Source organism: Microtus oregoni, unplaced genomic scaffold (assembly GCF_018167655.1).
Source record: "Microtus oregoni isolate MIOR12 unplaced genomic scaffold, Mior012 000012F_ref0000307, whole genome shotgun sequence".
NCBI lineage: Eukaryota > Metazoa > Chordata > Mammalia > Rodentia > Cricetidae > Microtus > Microtus oregoni.
Window position 1 is genome coordinate 25862026 of NW_024543071.1, and position 15632 is coordinate 25877657.

Here is a 15632-nt window from a genome sequence, read left to right on the forward strand (position 1 = left end):
AGAGGGTACAAGCACTTGCTGCTAAGCCTAAGAACCTAATCCAAATAGCAGAGAAAACAGACTTAAGTTTTCCTACAACTTCGACAAACAGACATACTGATGGACACATACACAGACACACATGCGCAAGCACGCACGCATATATTTAACTTTTAAAAAATTCCTGGCTGCAGAACCATGGACTAATTATAACTTTATAAACCACCCAGAAGTACTTAACTATAACAACTATAATAGTCTCCACAATGGCAATACCATATGACCTAAACATCGGAAATGTTGCTAGATCAGAGTACATTAATAAAAATTACATACTAACTGAATATTGAAAAACAAATAGAGGCCAGCGAGATGGCTCAACAGGTACAGTGCTTGCCATGTAAACCTGATGCTCCGATTTTGGTTCCCAAAACCAACAGAAGAAACAATAAACTTTCCCAAGTTGTCCTTTGACCTTCAACCTTTTACCTGGGCACCATATACTTGCATTCTCACATATGCAAACACATAAAAACTTTGTGTGTATATGTGTGTACATATTTAAAGAAAAGCAAAATAAACAAGAAAGTGAACAACAGTTTGGAAAATTTATAAGCTATTAATGCATCTAGCTTTTTTGTGTTTTGCTTGACTGAACTGTGTTTTATATATGCTATGCTAAAATTCTACCAAACACACTAAATCTACAGCCCTTATGACTTACATTTTAACAAATGAGTTCTTAAAAACAAAAAGTATAAATCAAATGGCAAATGACACCTGAAAACTCAGAGAAAAAATTCTAAGATGCCCTAAACACCTCATTTATAAAGAAACAAACTAAAGCTGAGTTGAGACCATTGTTAAGTGACTATCTGTACACTAGTAAATAACTCCCAGGTCCCAGGGTTGGGGCACATGCTTGTGACCCTAGCACCAGGGAGCTAAGGCAGAAGACTGAGAGAAAAGGACTAGCCAAGACTACATAGTGAAACTGTGTCCACAGAAGAAAAATAAAGTACCCACTGTTAAACTCAGTCTGGAGAAAGTAACAGAAAATACACCTGAAATAGAACATTTCCTCACTGAAGCAAAGCACTGCTTATAATAAGTTCAACAATATACAATTAGTTTTCAAGATGATTTTTTTTAAAGGAAGTAAGTAAAACACACTGACCTAACTGCTAATAGACACCAATGATTTAGCATACTAAGAGTGTGAATAAATATATATATATATATACCACTGTGATTAGTTTAATACAGAAGCTGACTGGCCAATAACTAACAAGACCTACCCCTGGCTACTACAATCCCTTCTCCTTTCTTCAGGACTCCTGAAACTTGGCCCAGTGCTTGTCTATGGATCTGCTTCAGTTACTGGATGAAGGCTCTCTGATAACACTTAAAGTAGTCACCAATCTGATTATAGTAGATGGCTAGTTCAGTCACCCTCTCTACTGTTGCTAGAAGTCTTAGCTGGGATCATTCTTGTGGATTCCTGGGAGTTTCCCTGGCAACAGGTTTCTCCCTAACCCCAAAATACCCACCCATATCAAATGTCTTTCTTTATTCCCACCCCAACCTGCCTCCAGTGCCCAGCCAGTCCAACTGCTTGCCCAATAGCTCCCTCAAATTTCCATCTCCCCTACCCCCTCTACTCCCAGCCCCTGGTTAACCCAGAAGACCTCTTCTAATTCCCCTTCCCAGAGAAATCCATCCATCCATCCCTCTTTGGGCCCCCCTTGTTCTCTAGCCTCTCTGGGACTGCGGATTTGTAAGTTGGTTATCCTGTATGTTATTCCTAGTATCCACTTATGACTGAGTACATACTGTGTTTGTCTTTCTGGGTCTGGGTTACCTCACTCAGGATGATTTTTTTCCTAGTCCCATCCATTTGCCTACAAATTTCATGAGGTCATTGTTTACAGTTGAGTAGTACTCTGGTGTGGGAGGTCTTTCTGTATGTGCTGCATTTATTGGTTAATGACCAAATAAACTGCCTTGGCAGCATAGACCTAGGCAGGAAAAACTAAACTGAATGCTGGGAGAAAGAAGGAGGAGTCAGGAGAAGCCAAGTACCTTCTCCAGAAGGCACAGACGGAACCTTGCATAAGCAACAGCCACATGGTGATATACAGACTGATAGAAATGGGTTAAATTAAGATGTAAGAGCTAGCCAATAAGAAGCTAGAGCTAATAGGCCAAGCAGTGATTTAATTAACACAGTTTCTGTGTGGTTATTTCGGGAGTCTGGGTGGCCAGGAAACAAACAAGCAGCCTCCTACAACAGTACTCTCCATTGTGCAAATGTAACACATTCTCCCCATCCTTTCTTTAGCTGAGGGGCATTAGGTTTTTTCCAGGCTATTGTGAATAGTACGGCTAGGAACATAGCTGAGCAAGTGTCCTTGTGGTATGATTGAGAACCCTTTGGGTATATGTCTAAGAGTGGTATAGCTGGGTCCTGAAGCAGATTTGAGAGAAACTGCCATACTGATTTCCAAAGTAGCTGTACCAATTTGCACTCCCATAAGCAATAAAACTGTTCCCTTTCTCTACATCCTCTCCAATATAAGCTGTCATTAGTGTTTTGATCTTAGCCATCCTGACAGGTGTAAAATGGTACCTCAGAGTCACTTCGATTTGCATTTCACTGATGACTACAGATGTTGAACAATTCTTTAAGTGTATCTTGACCATTTGAGAGTCTTCTGTTGAGAATTCTGTTTGGATCTGTACCCCATTTTTTTAATTGGATTATTTGGTATTTTGATGTTTAGTGAGAAATTAGGTTATTTTAAAAAGAATAAGATTTCACTACTGATTAAAAGAAAAAAACTGTAATCTATATATAACAAAGAGGGAGCAAAAGTGTAGGTCAATGAGAGTGCCTGCCTAGCATACATGAGACCTGGATCTAACCAGTATCAGAAAAATCAAATGTGAAAGTAACTACATATGACTGTGTATATCCATTCAGAAACAGAAACCCTCTGCATGTGACAGGTATGAGGTGCACTCAGTAAATATAGCACTCAGGAGGCAAAGGCAGGAAGATTGCAAAGGTGAGATCTGATGAACTAAACAGGGAGTCTCTCAAGAAATCAAACTGTCCCAAATATTCACTTTTCCTTTCCTACATTATTTTTAAAATTTTTCGTTTTTATTATTTTATGTTTTATAAATATTTTAAGCATAATACTAATTCTATAACAAAAAAGACCACTATAGTTTACATTTCTATTTAGTATTGTAATCTGCTGCCTTAAATATTAAAAAAAAAAAAACACCATGACCAAACACAGACAAACAAGCTAAAATTATCATGAAAGTTTTCAAAAAATTTCCATGATTTTGCTATTTTTGTACTAAAATCCTGGTGTACCTCTTTAACTTGCCGCAGCAATGCGCTTTTGTTAGCACCTTCCTCTTTCTCTTGGTCAGATGATAGCCTTAAGTAGTCTCTACATCTATGTGGCTTGAAGTTCATCTTCATATAAAGTCGTTCCTGAAGACTATCAAACAATACATTCAGTGTTCTAGGAAGAATGCCAATGTTTTCCTCTGTGCCTATAAAAAGATAGTAAAAGGGCAATGTTTTTGAATTTAAAAAACACCTTTGATACCAATAATAAAGTTAAAAAAGGGAAAATGCAAGAAGTTAAGGAATTATTAGTTTTCTATCATTTTAGTTTTTAGTTTATTATCAACATATTCTGATTCAATATCCTGAAATTTTACATTCAGATCTAGTCTTAATATTTATTTCCTATCACCCATAGTTATAAAATGAAATGTTTATTCCAGGCTTAATTCTCTAGAATATATATTAATTCTTAACAATATTTCCCTCTCTATCATGTATAAAATAATTTTATACATATATCTGAATTTAAAACTATCAGCTATATATATGACATGTTTAAAAAACTGAAGGGATACCAAGAAAAGATGACTAGCTAGTTTTCCCTGTGTGTCCAAGAAGAGTTTGAACAAGAAAAGAATAGAATACAGCTCGGGGAGTGCCGGAAGCAAAGACCTGTATTTTGTTTATGCCATCTTCAGTTCACAAGTAAAATATTCACCTCTATCACCTCTGCAGGGTAAGTTCTGGGTCTAAGAAATCTTGTCTCCCTATAAGACCTGCAGGCTCCAGGCTTTAGAAGCAATTAGCATTTCATTTGTTAGTTAATATCTCTTTCTCTCAGCCAGAGACCTTCCATACCTGAATTCCAACAGACTGGACTTTCCTGACACCCTATCTTCTCCCCTGCCTGTTTGCTATATGAGAAAAAATAAAATTTGCAGCTTGATCAGAAAGCCTGTCTTGCTGTCATTTCTCGTGTCTCTTGCCCTTCCATTCCTCCCCTCCAGGTTTATCAGGGACCCCCATTCGTGTCCCGCTGGCCAGGATAGGGAAGAGAGTACAATTTGAAAGTGCTTGCCAAGCAACAAAGTAAACAGACCTGAATACCAGTGTGTTGGGGAAATAAGTCAAATGCAGAAACTATTTCCTCTCATATGCAGAATCTAGATTTAAACTGAGAAAGACAGAGGGAGAACATAACTAAAGGAGGAAGAGGAGAAGCGATACTAAGGGAAGGCAAAAAGAGCAGTCTATGAAACGTGGTGTGTGGGTGTGTGTTTTCTATACATAATAAATATGTATATACATATGTGTGTGTATGTGGGTATGTATATATATACAATATGCAGCCAGAAGGAAAGACTATTTTGCAAGGAGGAAGAGGACCAGAAGAGGAAGGATTGGGGGAGTGGAGAACTGAAATAGGGGAAATGAAAAGAACAAATTATAATGACATATATGTACAAGCATGGCATAATTAAACCAATACTTTGATTTTGTTTTTGCTTTCTGAGATAAGGTCTCATCATGTCGCTCTGACTTAGAGTAGAACTCACTATGTAGATCAGACTATCCTGCCTCTGAACTCCTAAATGATGGGATTACACCAACACCTCCAGCTCTGGTACTTTTTAATATTAATTTTTTAAAGCCCTAAAAATATATACATATGCCTGATGGTGGTGGTGCACACCTTTAACACCAGCACTCAGGAGGCAGAGGCAGGCGAATCACTGTGAATTTGAACTACAAGAGCTAGTTCTAGGACAGGCTCCAAAGCTACAAAAAAACCTTTTGTCAAAAAAATAAAATAAAAAAATAAAAATATTTTAAAAAGACATATACATTTATGCAATAGTTAACAGATTCAGAAGGCTATATTAATAATAAAGAGGCAATGAATTTGAGAAGGCACAGTAGAGGTGATATAAAAGGAGTTGGAGGAGGAAGAAATAATGTGATTATATATTTTAATGAAAAAATAGTAAAATAAAAAATGTGGACTAGATGATGGAACTATAACAACATGTAATTATGAAAATACTGAATGAATATTAATGGTTTATTTTTCTAGTCAAAATAAGCAATATTTACCTTGAAATGTATACGTTTTTCCAGAATTGGTCAGTCCATATGTAAAGATCAGCCGACTGTGTCCTTTCAAGAGGTCTTTTACTGGCTGCATAATGCAACCCAGAAAGAACTCTTTTTGGGAAGTTTCAGGTCCAAAAACCTAAGGAAACATTTTTAAGATAAGACTTTTAAGGAAATTCATATTAAAAATTATTAAATATTTATTTTGAAATATTAATTCAAAATAAGTACCATATCTCTACCACCAGTATTTATAAATTTTTAGGATAAAAACTTCAAAACTGGCAAGGGCTCAGTGGGTAAAGGTCCCTGCCAGCAAGGCTGCCAACCTGATTTAAATCCCTGAGAACCACATGGTGGAAAGAGGAGGAAAGCCTCCTGCAAGGTCTTCTACATGCACAGCATGGCAGGCACACACAAGTAATCAAAAAAATAACTAAAAAAATTTCACACACCCAATCAATTGTTCATGAGTTTTAAAAAATACTTTTAATTAGAATAAAAAGGTCAATTCAGTGACTTACTCACTTCAAATTATATATTTACAGACCTCAGCTTAACTTCAGGGGGGAAAAAGTATATATCTCAGCACCAAAGACTGAAGTTCTTTGAGCATAAAACATGCACTCTACTGTACACAATTATACAATTGAGCCCATGTCAAGTCTTGCCCTATTTAAAAAAAATAAATAAGAAAAAAGGAAAAAGAAAAAAGAAACTATGACTTTGAAATAGAGCAAGAAGAGGGAGCTGGGGTGTTCTTTAGGGATAGAATATGAGCTTTACATGTCCACGATATAGCTCCCTCACACCACACAGACACAACCACACACACACACACACACAAACAAATCCCTGTTTCCCAGAGAACTCACTTACCCTAGAAAAACTAAATTTCTGTGCCATCTGTGCAGAGCCCTTCTCATTTAGCTGGCCAAGGATGCTTTGGGGATCTTTCAGCAGAACATTTTGTGAGTCCAGAACTTGTACACAGCCCTAGAAAACAGGCACACAATAATAAGAGTAGCATTTATTGAATGAAAACAAAATATTAAAATCTAAGTAAATTCAACACAAACCTCAGTCTCATGTCCTTTTTCTGACTGTGTGAATGGTCTTATTCGAAGGCAAACTTGGAGGTAATTTTTAGATCCCAAACGGTTTGCCTAAAAAAAAAAGAAATTAAAAATATAATTTTTAAGAGATTAACTGTCTTCGTATGATTATTTACACTTGTACTAGAAATAGCTCTACCCAGTGCAATTTGTAAAAAGACAGAGAAAACACACCTAAATTAGGAATGAAGACACCTTCTCACATACACAACCATCTACCTACAAAATCTAACAGTTACTAAAACCATTAGAGGTCAACATGCAGCATGATACAAATTAATATGCAAAATCAATTACTGATCTATCTGCAATTTATTTAAAAGATTTATTTTAAAAAGCAACACCATTCACAAGAGTATAGAAAATTCCAAAATAGGAATATACAAGAAAAGGCCTATAGACTGAAAGATACAAAACACTGCTAAAAAAAAAAATTAAAGAACCAACCCTAATAAAGAAGACACATCTTGCTCAGAATTTGGAAGATTCAATCCTGTTATGATGAATGTTCCCCAAACCGATACACAGATTCATGCATTCTTAATTAAGCATTTTCTTCCCAAGAGCTTTTATGAAGAAACTGATAAACTGATTAAAGTATAAATTACATAGAACAGCGAATAACTGTGAAAAGTTGGAGCACTGACACTACCTGACTTCAATATTTACTGTTCATGCTTCACAAACTCAGTTTCCTACTGTCAGGAAGATCTACTGGCATACAGGTTGGAAATCTTCAGCTCAAGATTTCTGTGACCCTGCTTTTATATGATCATATCAGTTATTTACTTAATTAGAAGCATTTTGGAACTTTTGCATACAATGGATGTTGTAGGAATTTAGCAGTCACTGTATGGGGTAGACATTAGAATGAGCAGATGTTTTTAGAAGTACTTTGGCCTTGAAGAACCCTTGTGGGAAAATGATTGTTTTCTGTGATTTATAGACTTGTTTTGTGCCCATCCCACGTCTTTAATCACAAGAAGCCTCAGGCACACCTGAGGCTCCTGTATTATTGTGTATTGCAAATGACACATATTAAAGGACTAGAGCCTTGGGGGCATGTGATGCTCTCCTTCAGTAGGACATGTACATTAGATTAGGGACCTCGTTATGAGAAATAATTTGCATTAACAATAAATAACCTTTGCACGGCTATTTGGGGTTAAGCCCATCAGAAAGGCTGAATCTTCCTGCTGCCACATAGGCCTTAAAATTTCATCCTGGATTGCCTTTCTTCAGGGGATCCATGCCACACACAGTGCACTCTGACAACGAAGACACTGCAGGTTCTTTCCAGAACAGCACAATAAAGCAAGCGCCACAATAAAGCAGAGCACATGAATATTCCACCAGTTAGTTTAAATACCAAAGGATAAAACCTGAAAATGCTTTTGCTTCAGATGGCTACCAAGTTAGGATACAGGTACCCACTGTCTAAAAATGAACTGTTGCCGGATGGTGGCGGCACAGGCCTTTAAACCCAGCATGTGGGAGGCAGAGGCAGGAGGAACTCAGTTGGAGGTCAGCCTTGTCTACCAAGGAAGTTCTAGGACAGCCAGGGCTGTTAAACAAAGCAACCCTATCTTGAAAAACGGAAGGAAGGAAGGAAGGAAGGAAGGAAGGAAGGAAATGAACAAATTATGTATTTCTGTTATGTATTTCTCTTGGTACAGGGCTCCATTGAAAACCCAGGATACAAGTCTGCTTTAAATATAGGAAGTTTATGGAAACTTTGCGAAATAAACACGTTTTCCCTGGAGCACAATAAACAGGATTTTCCTAACACTGTACTTACCCCAGGGTTTGCAGCAACTAAGGAAAACTCATGAGAGAGATCAAGCTTAATGCCATCAAAATTTATTTCCGAAGGTCTTGCAATTGGGTCAGCACTAAAAACATAAGATGGTCTAGGCAATCCATCTTGATTCAAATGAGATTCCATTCTGAAAGAAGAGCAGTAACCTCTTTAGACAAGTGTAATACATCGGTCTATGAGTCACCCACAATTTGAAGTCTACACTCCAGGGAACTTCGATGTAGTTCAGTTAGTATACTACTTTGCTAGCATGCACAAAGTCCTGGGTTCCATCCCTAGCACAATAAACAGGGTGTGGTGGCATGGGTCTACAATTTCAGCACCAGAATGGAGCAAGAAAATAAGAAGTTTCAGGTCATCTTAGCTATACAGGTGATCCAAGGTCAGTCTAGGCTAAGCCAAAGATCTCTTCTCAAAGAACAAAAATAAATATAATAAATAAATAAATAAATAAATGGTTGGGAATGATGGCCTAAGCCCAGTTCCCACACCCCTCCAAGGACAAAGCAGGTGGATCTCTGAGTTTGAAGCAAGCTTGATCAATATAATAAAGCCCTATCTCAAATCAACTGATTACTTAATATAAAAACTAAAGTTTTCTACTTCCCCCATCAAATAAATTGGATATCAGAGAAAAAAATTAGAGTGTTTCATTTACACTAACAACAAACTATGAAAAGACAAAAGGCCAAAGTATATTGACAGATTCCAAATATACTAATATTGACCACTACCTACAACTATTCATACGATCCAATTCTTAGGTAGATTCATCCAAAGACAAGCCATGAACAAATGCAATTAGTGAAAGAAGAGTATGAAATATTCATACCACCTGAAATCCTCATCTCATTAATCAAACAGCAAAGAGAATATGGGTTGAATCAAGGTCTTGGGTTATTTTCATTACTAAGTATCTTCTCAAGAATGCTGTAAACCAAATATTAACACTCAGGGCTGGAACTCGGTTATTTGCAAAATGGCTTTCAATTTGATTCTTCCAACTTTAAGTAAAAAGTGAAATAATGCATATAAACTTTACATTTAAAATAGAGGACTGAGCCGGGCGGTGGTGGCGCACGCCTTTAATCCCAGCACTTGGGAGGCAGAGGCAGGCGGATCTCTGTGAGTTCGAGATCAGCCTGGTCTACAAGAGCTAGTTCCAGGACAGACTCCAAAACCACAGAGAAACCCTGTCTCGAAAAACAAAAAAATAAATAAATAAAATAGAGGACTGGGCCGGGCAATAGTGGTACACACCTTTAATACTAGCACTCGGGAGGCAGAGGCAGGTGGATCTCTGTGAGTTCGAGGCCAGCCTGGTCTACAAGAGCTAGTTCCAGGACTGGCTCCAAAGCTACAGAAAAACTGCATCGGAAAAAAAAAAAAAAAAGGAAGGAAGGAAGGAAAGAAGGAAGGAAGAGAAATAGAGGATTGGATTGTAACCAGAGAAATTCTGGGTACCTGGGGCTCTGGAGTCCATGGGAAAGAAAGAAAGAGAGAAAGAGAGAAAAGAAAGAGAAATAGAGGATTGGATTTTAACCAGAGAAATTCTGAGTACCTGAGGCTCTGGAGTCCATGGCCAGGACAACTGCCTCCCCACGATAGATAGATAGATAGATAGATAGATAGATAGATAGATAGATCAGAAAAAAATCAGGAACTGGCAGACACAAATCTTAAACTGAACATGGAATAAAGCTATCATTTAAGTATTAAATCTGAACTGAACATGAAATCACTACAGGGTAAACCTGACCCCCCCTCCCCCCCAAAAAATGAAATATTTTTAAGAATCAACCAGATGTACCAAGTAGTGATGGCCTCACTCCTTTAATCCCAACACTCAACACTCCAGAGGCTGAGGCCAGCCAGTCCACAGAGTGAGTTCCGGGGCAGCCAAGGCTACACAGAATAACCCTATTTCAAACAAAAACAAAACAAACAAAAATCTACCAGATGAACAATACCAGAGGGGAAAAGGCTGCCTCTCTCCCATCTCTTTGCTTGTTTGTTTGTTTTGTGTTTTTTAAGAAACAACAATCTAAAACATCTACACGGAGATTCCCAATTTGGAAATGGTCATCCACCTACATTTGTTTACGGCTTCAAAATACCTGTCAACACAAGTGCCCAAATAAAACTGGCCCACTTCCATTTTCTTTATATACACATAAAACCCAAATAAGCTTATTTTCTAGCGTGACATAAAAGTGGCGTGACATAAAAGACTGACCTGGGGGGGGGGGGGGTGGCTGGAGAGATGCTCAGTGGTTAAGAGCATTGACTGCTCTTCCAGAGGTCCTGAGTTCAACCATATGGTGGCTCACAACCACCGGTAATAAGATCTGGTGCCAACTTCTGTCTGCAGGGACACATGCAGGCAGACCATTGCATACATAATAAATAAATTAAAAAAAAAAAAAAAGACTGGCCTGTGCCCAGAAAGAGACCTTGTCACGGGACGAAACTGCTCACCTCCAAAATTCAGAGAGCTAGATGTGGCAAAAAGTCTTTTCCTGTCCTAGGAAAGTATTAATGTCTTTAAATATAACCCGCATCTCCTTTAACAGAGCGGGAAGCCAAGGCCCAGAGAGATTGAAGTCTTGCGTGTCTGAACTACCTAAAGTTGCGGCTCAGCCCCCCCCCCCCCACCTGCAGCAGCCCCGCTCCCAGACCACGGGCGTGCGTGACGAGCCCGGCCCACGCTGACACTGCCGCGGTGTCGCAGCCTCAGCGCTGTGCAAGCAGTCACCCTCCTAAGCGTCAGCTCCTCACCTGCAGCATCCCCGGCCTCCGCCAACCCCGCGAGCCGAGCCAGCACCACTCCGTTTTCAAATTCAAACAATGGCGGCCAGCAGCGCACTGAACCCTGGGAGCGGGCGGGGCTTCCCGAGAGCCCTAGGAGCTGGGCTAGCGCGCGGGGGACTTTTGCTGGGGCTTCCGGAAAAGGCTTTCAAATCTGGGGGCGGGACTTGCTGGCTGGGCGACCAATGGGCGGCCTGGCTCGGGCTCCTTCTCCGGGTTTCTCCCGACCGCGAGTGGTGTGGTTTTTTTCCAGATTCGGTCCTTAAACCCTGGGAGGTGACTGTCCCGAGCTGAGGCCGCGGCCGCCACACTTAGGCCCGAGATGCGCCCAGGCGGGGACGAAAGGCGGACTAGTCACCTCCGAGTCGTGTCATTCCGGGGCCAGAAAGGACTTGCGAACCTGCACCAGGGTCACTTCAACGTGATCCTACCTGTTGTGGACGAGACAGATTTTTTTCCCTCAAAATGCATTTTAGAAGCATTTCCTTTATGTTTTCTGTTGTCGAGGATGAGACAGATTTTTTTTTCCCTCAAAATGCGTTTTAGAAACATTTCCTTTATCTTTTCCTTTTCCTTTAGGCTTCTCTGAAAGTATTAAACCAGCTACCGCTGCGAGGCGTTGTACTGTGACAGTTTTACCTTAGGCACGGTGTTTGCAGTGCCCAATTTTGGGTAAGTGCCCTGCATACTTCTCTGCTTTGAGTGAGGTACTAATTTACTAATACATTCATGTGACAAGGATTTACTACTGAGGTTAGACTTCGCTTTGAATAACGTAAATTTGAGCATTTACCTTACTCGTCCTCTGGCACTAAATTTATGAAAAGGTCATATTTTATTGTCAGGTCAAGAGAGCACCTTTTAAGACAGGTATTGCTATCGTCCCTTTTTATACATTCTAAAATACGTAATGGGCACAAAGGCAAATGGAACCGACATTCAAATTTAGCTGAAGAGTTTTGTGGCCCCGCTTTCCTGTAGTCCTAGTTCCGCCTATTTTCTTGCTTGAAAGCATTCACGCTTGCTTGACAGTGTTTTCCACCCTTGATACAGCATTTATATCTCCCACGGACTTCTCACTGTCTCATTCAATTTACCCACTCCACCACACCCCCTGCTGTATAAAATTTGACAACTAGTTTGGAATAGAAAAGTAGATACAAGGCCAAAAGGAAAAATGAACAAAGAAAAGTAAATGTAAAAGGAGAAAAGATCAAATTACAAACTTTTCCTTTCCAAGCTGGGATTTAAGCTTTTTTTTTATTTTATTTTTTTTATTTATTTATTTTTTTCTGAAACAGGGTTTTTCTGTGTAACATAGCTGTCCCGGAACTCTCCCTGTAGACTAGGCCTACCTCAAACTCACAGAAATTCTCCTGCCTCTGTCGCCCTTGTACTGGGATTAAAGGTGTGTGCTACCACCACCCAGCTCCTTTTTTGTTTGATTTTTTTTTTGTTTGTTTTTGTTTTTAACAAAAGGTTCTTCTAGGTAGCTCTGGCTGGCCTCAAGTTCCGTACCTTTCTACCTCAGCTTCTTTTCAATGCTGAAATCATAGAAGCATTCCAGTACCGCCCAGCTGAATGTCAATCTTTAGTGGACTTTGCTAATTTTCATTGCGCCGGCAGATAACGTCTTGTTCCCTGGATCGAAATTGTCTACCATACCTCACAGTGCCGTGTTGCTTTTGCTAGTTATTTCCAGTCCTTCATGTGGCACCTTTAAGTACTGGTTTGGCAAACATCTGTGGAAATTTTACAATATTCTGAGGTTTAGGGTGACAGAGACGCTAGGTGAGAAGGGTGAACACAAAAACAATGCCTCCTAAGGAAAGATTCTGATGGGGCAACAGTCAAGTCAAAAATTAAATAAATGAAACGATGCTAAGTGGTCTAAAGGGAATTGTCTTGGGGCTACTAGACTGTGATGGGGAAACCAGAGCAAATGTTTGATCTGTATCATCAAGGATCATTAGGAATTAACTAGGTAAGAAATGCAAACATTCCAGGCAAAGAAAAAACATGATACCAGGCACAAAGGGACAGAGAGAAACAAAATCCAGTGGATCACCTTTTATTTGATTCTTATTCTCTGCAGCATTTCCAAGTTTCATGCTTGAAACACTTCCCTGGGTTACTCGGGTCAGCCCTCTCCCTTTGCCCCTCTGATCTCAACCGTCACAGAGTCTGCTTTCTCTTTTACCCCAGCTCTAAAAAAGAACATCGAGTCCTGAGACCCCTGCTTTCTCTACTGTCTAGTTAGCTTTCTACTTGACAAGTTCATCAACTCTTATAAACAACATACAGCTGGTAAATTATTCTCAGACCTTATGTCAGCGATCTAACTACATGAAAATATTCTACTACCCACTTAATGAAGTGTGACAGATTCCTACATAACATGAGCAGTGTAAGAGTTCCACTGTGGTATCCTAATTTTTTTTCTCCGTGGTTTCTTCCGTCTTGTAAATGACTCCATTGAAAACCAGGGACTCATCATTGTGTTCTTTCCCTTAGCACTCAGTACATAACCAGTTCTACATCCTGGCACGTTGTTTTGTTTTGGTTTTTGAGAAAATATCTCATTCTCTAATGCAAACTAGCCTGGATCCCAACAGTCCTGCCTCATCCTTTCCACTGTTGGGATTATAGGTATGAGCCACTAAGACTGGCCACCTTGGAGTGATTTTTATAAATTTTTTTATTTTTCATACATTTTTTATTGATATTTATTGAGCTCTACATTTTTCTCTACTCCCCTCCCTCCTTCAGTCCTCCCCCAAGGTCCCCATGCTTGCAATTTACTTAAATGATCTTGTCTGTTTTAACTTTCTACTTCCCATGTAGATTAAATCTATGTAGGTCTCTCTTAGTGTCCGCATTGTTGTCTAAGTTTTCTGGAATTATGGTTTGTAGGTTGGCTTTCTTTGCTTAATGTTTAAAAACCACCTATGAGTGAGTACATGTGATAATTGTCTTTGTGTCTGGGTTACCTCACTCAATATGTCTTCTAGCTCCATCCATTTTCCTGCAAAATTCAAGCTGTCGTTATTTTTTTCTGCTGTGTAGTACTCCATTGTGTAAATGTACCACATTTTCCTTATCCATTCTTCAGTTAAGGGGCATTTAGGTTGTTTCCAGGTTCTGGCTATAACAAACAATGCTACTATGAACACAGTTGAGCACATGTCCTTGTGGTACGATTGAGCATCCTTTGAGTATATACCCAAAAGTGGTAGTGTTGGGTCTTGAGGAAGGTTGTTTCCTAATTTTCTGAGAAATCACCACACTGGCATCCAAAGGGGTTGTACCAGCTTGCATTCCCACCAGCAATACAAGAGTGTTCCCTTTTCCCCACAACCTCTCCAGGATAAATTGTCATCAGTGTTTTTGATCTTGGCCATTCTTACAGGTGTAAGATGGAATCTTAGAGTTGTTTTGTTTTGCATTTCTCTGATGTCTAAAGATGTTGAGCATTTCCGCAAGTATCTTTCAGCCATTTTAGATTCCTCTGTTGAGAGTTCTCTGTTTAGGTCTGTACTCCATTTTTTAATTGGATTATGTGATCTTTTGATGTCCAGTTTCTTGAATTCTTTGTATATTTTGGAGATCAGACCTCTGTCTGATGTGGGGCTAGCAAAGATATTTTCCATTCTGTACGCTGTCATTTTGTCTTGTTGACCTTGTCCTTTGCTTTACAGAAGCTTTTCAGTTTCAGGAGGTCCCATTTATTAATTGTTTCTCTCAGTGTCTGTGCTGCTAGGATTATATTTAGGAAGTGGTTCCTTGTTCCAATGCGTTCAAGTGTACTTCACATTTTCTCTTCTATGAGGTTCAGTGTGGCTGGCTTTTTGTTGAGGTCTTTGATCCATTTGGACTTGAGTTTTGTGCATGGTGATAGATATGGGTCTATTTTCATTCTTCTACATGTTGCTATCCACTTATGCCAGGACCACTTGTTAAATGTGCTTTCTTTTTTCCATTTGATATTTTTTGCTTCTTTATCAAAGATCAAGTGTTCAAAGATGTGTGGATTGATATCCGGGTCTTCTATTTGGTTCCATTGGTCCTCTTTTCTGTTCTTATGCCAATACTAGGCTGTTTCCAGTACTGTAGCTCTGTAGTAGAGTTTGAAGTCAGGAATTGTGATGCCTCCAGAAGTTCTTTTATTGTACAGGAATTTTTGGCTATCCTGGGTTTTTTGCTTTTTCATATGAAGTTGAGTACCAGTTCTTTCTAAGTCTTTGAAGAATTTTGCTGGGATTTTGATGGGCATTGCGTTGAATCTGTCCTTGGAGTAATTTTTAATTTTAAGATTTGTGTTTGTTTATGTTCATGTATGTTGCCCTGCATGTATGTATGTGCAGCTCTTGTGGCTTCACTTCCCACTGTGTCATATAAACTGTAAAAGATGGCTTGAGGCTTCACTACTAGCCAAGAACCATATCTG

General features: G+C 39.3%; 1 protein-coding gene across 5 annotated transcripts in view; it reads right to left on the minus strand.

Annotated features, from left to right (window-relative positions):
* The window catches only part of Kif20b (kinesin family member 20B), a 50160-nt gene extending 38922 nt beyond the window's left edge, over positions 1-11238 (minus strand). For all 5 annotated transcript variants that reach the window (XM_041662085.1, XM_041662084.1, XM_041662082.1 and 2 more), the window contains exons 1-6: positions 11156-11238; positions 8357-8504; positions 6523-6609; positions 6323-6439; positions 5444-5582; positions 3368-3552 (exon numbers count right to left, since the gene is read on the minus strand). In XM_041662085.1, coding sequence (XP_041518019.1) covers positions 3368-3552; positions 5444-5582; positions 6323-6439; positions 6523-6609; positions 8357-8503 — 675 coding nt within the window. In that variant the 5' untranslated portion in view covers position 8504; positions 11156-11238. The remainder of the gene's footprint in view (positions 1-3367; positions 3553-5443; positions 5583-6322; positions 6440-6522; positions 6610-8356; positions 8505-11155) is intronic.
* Positions 11239-15632: the final 4394 nt, after the last annotated feature.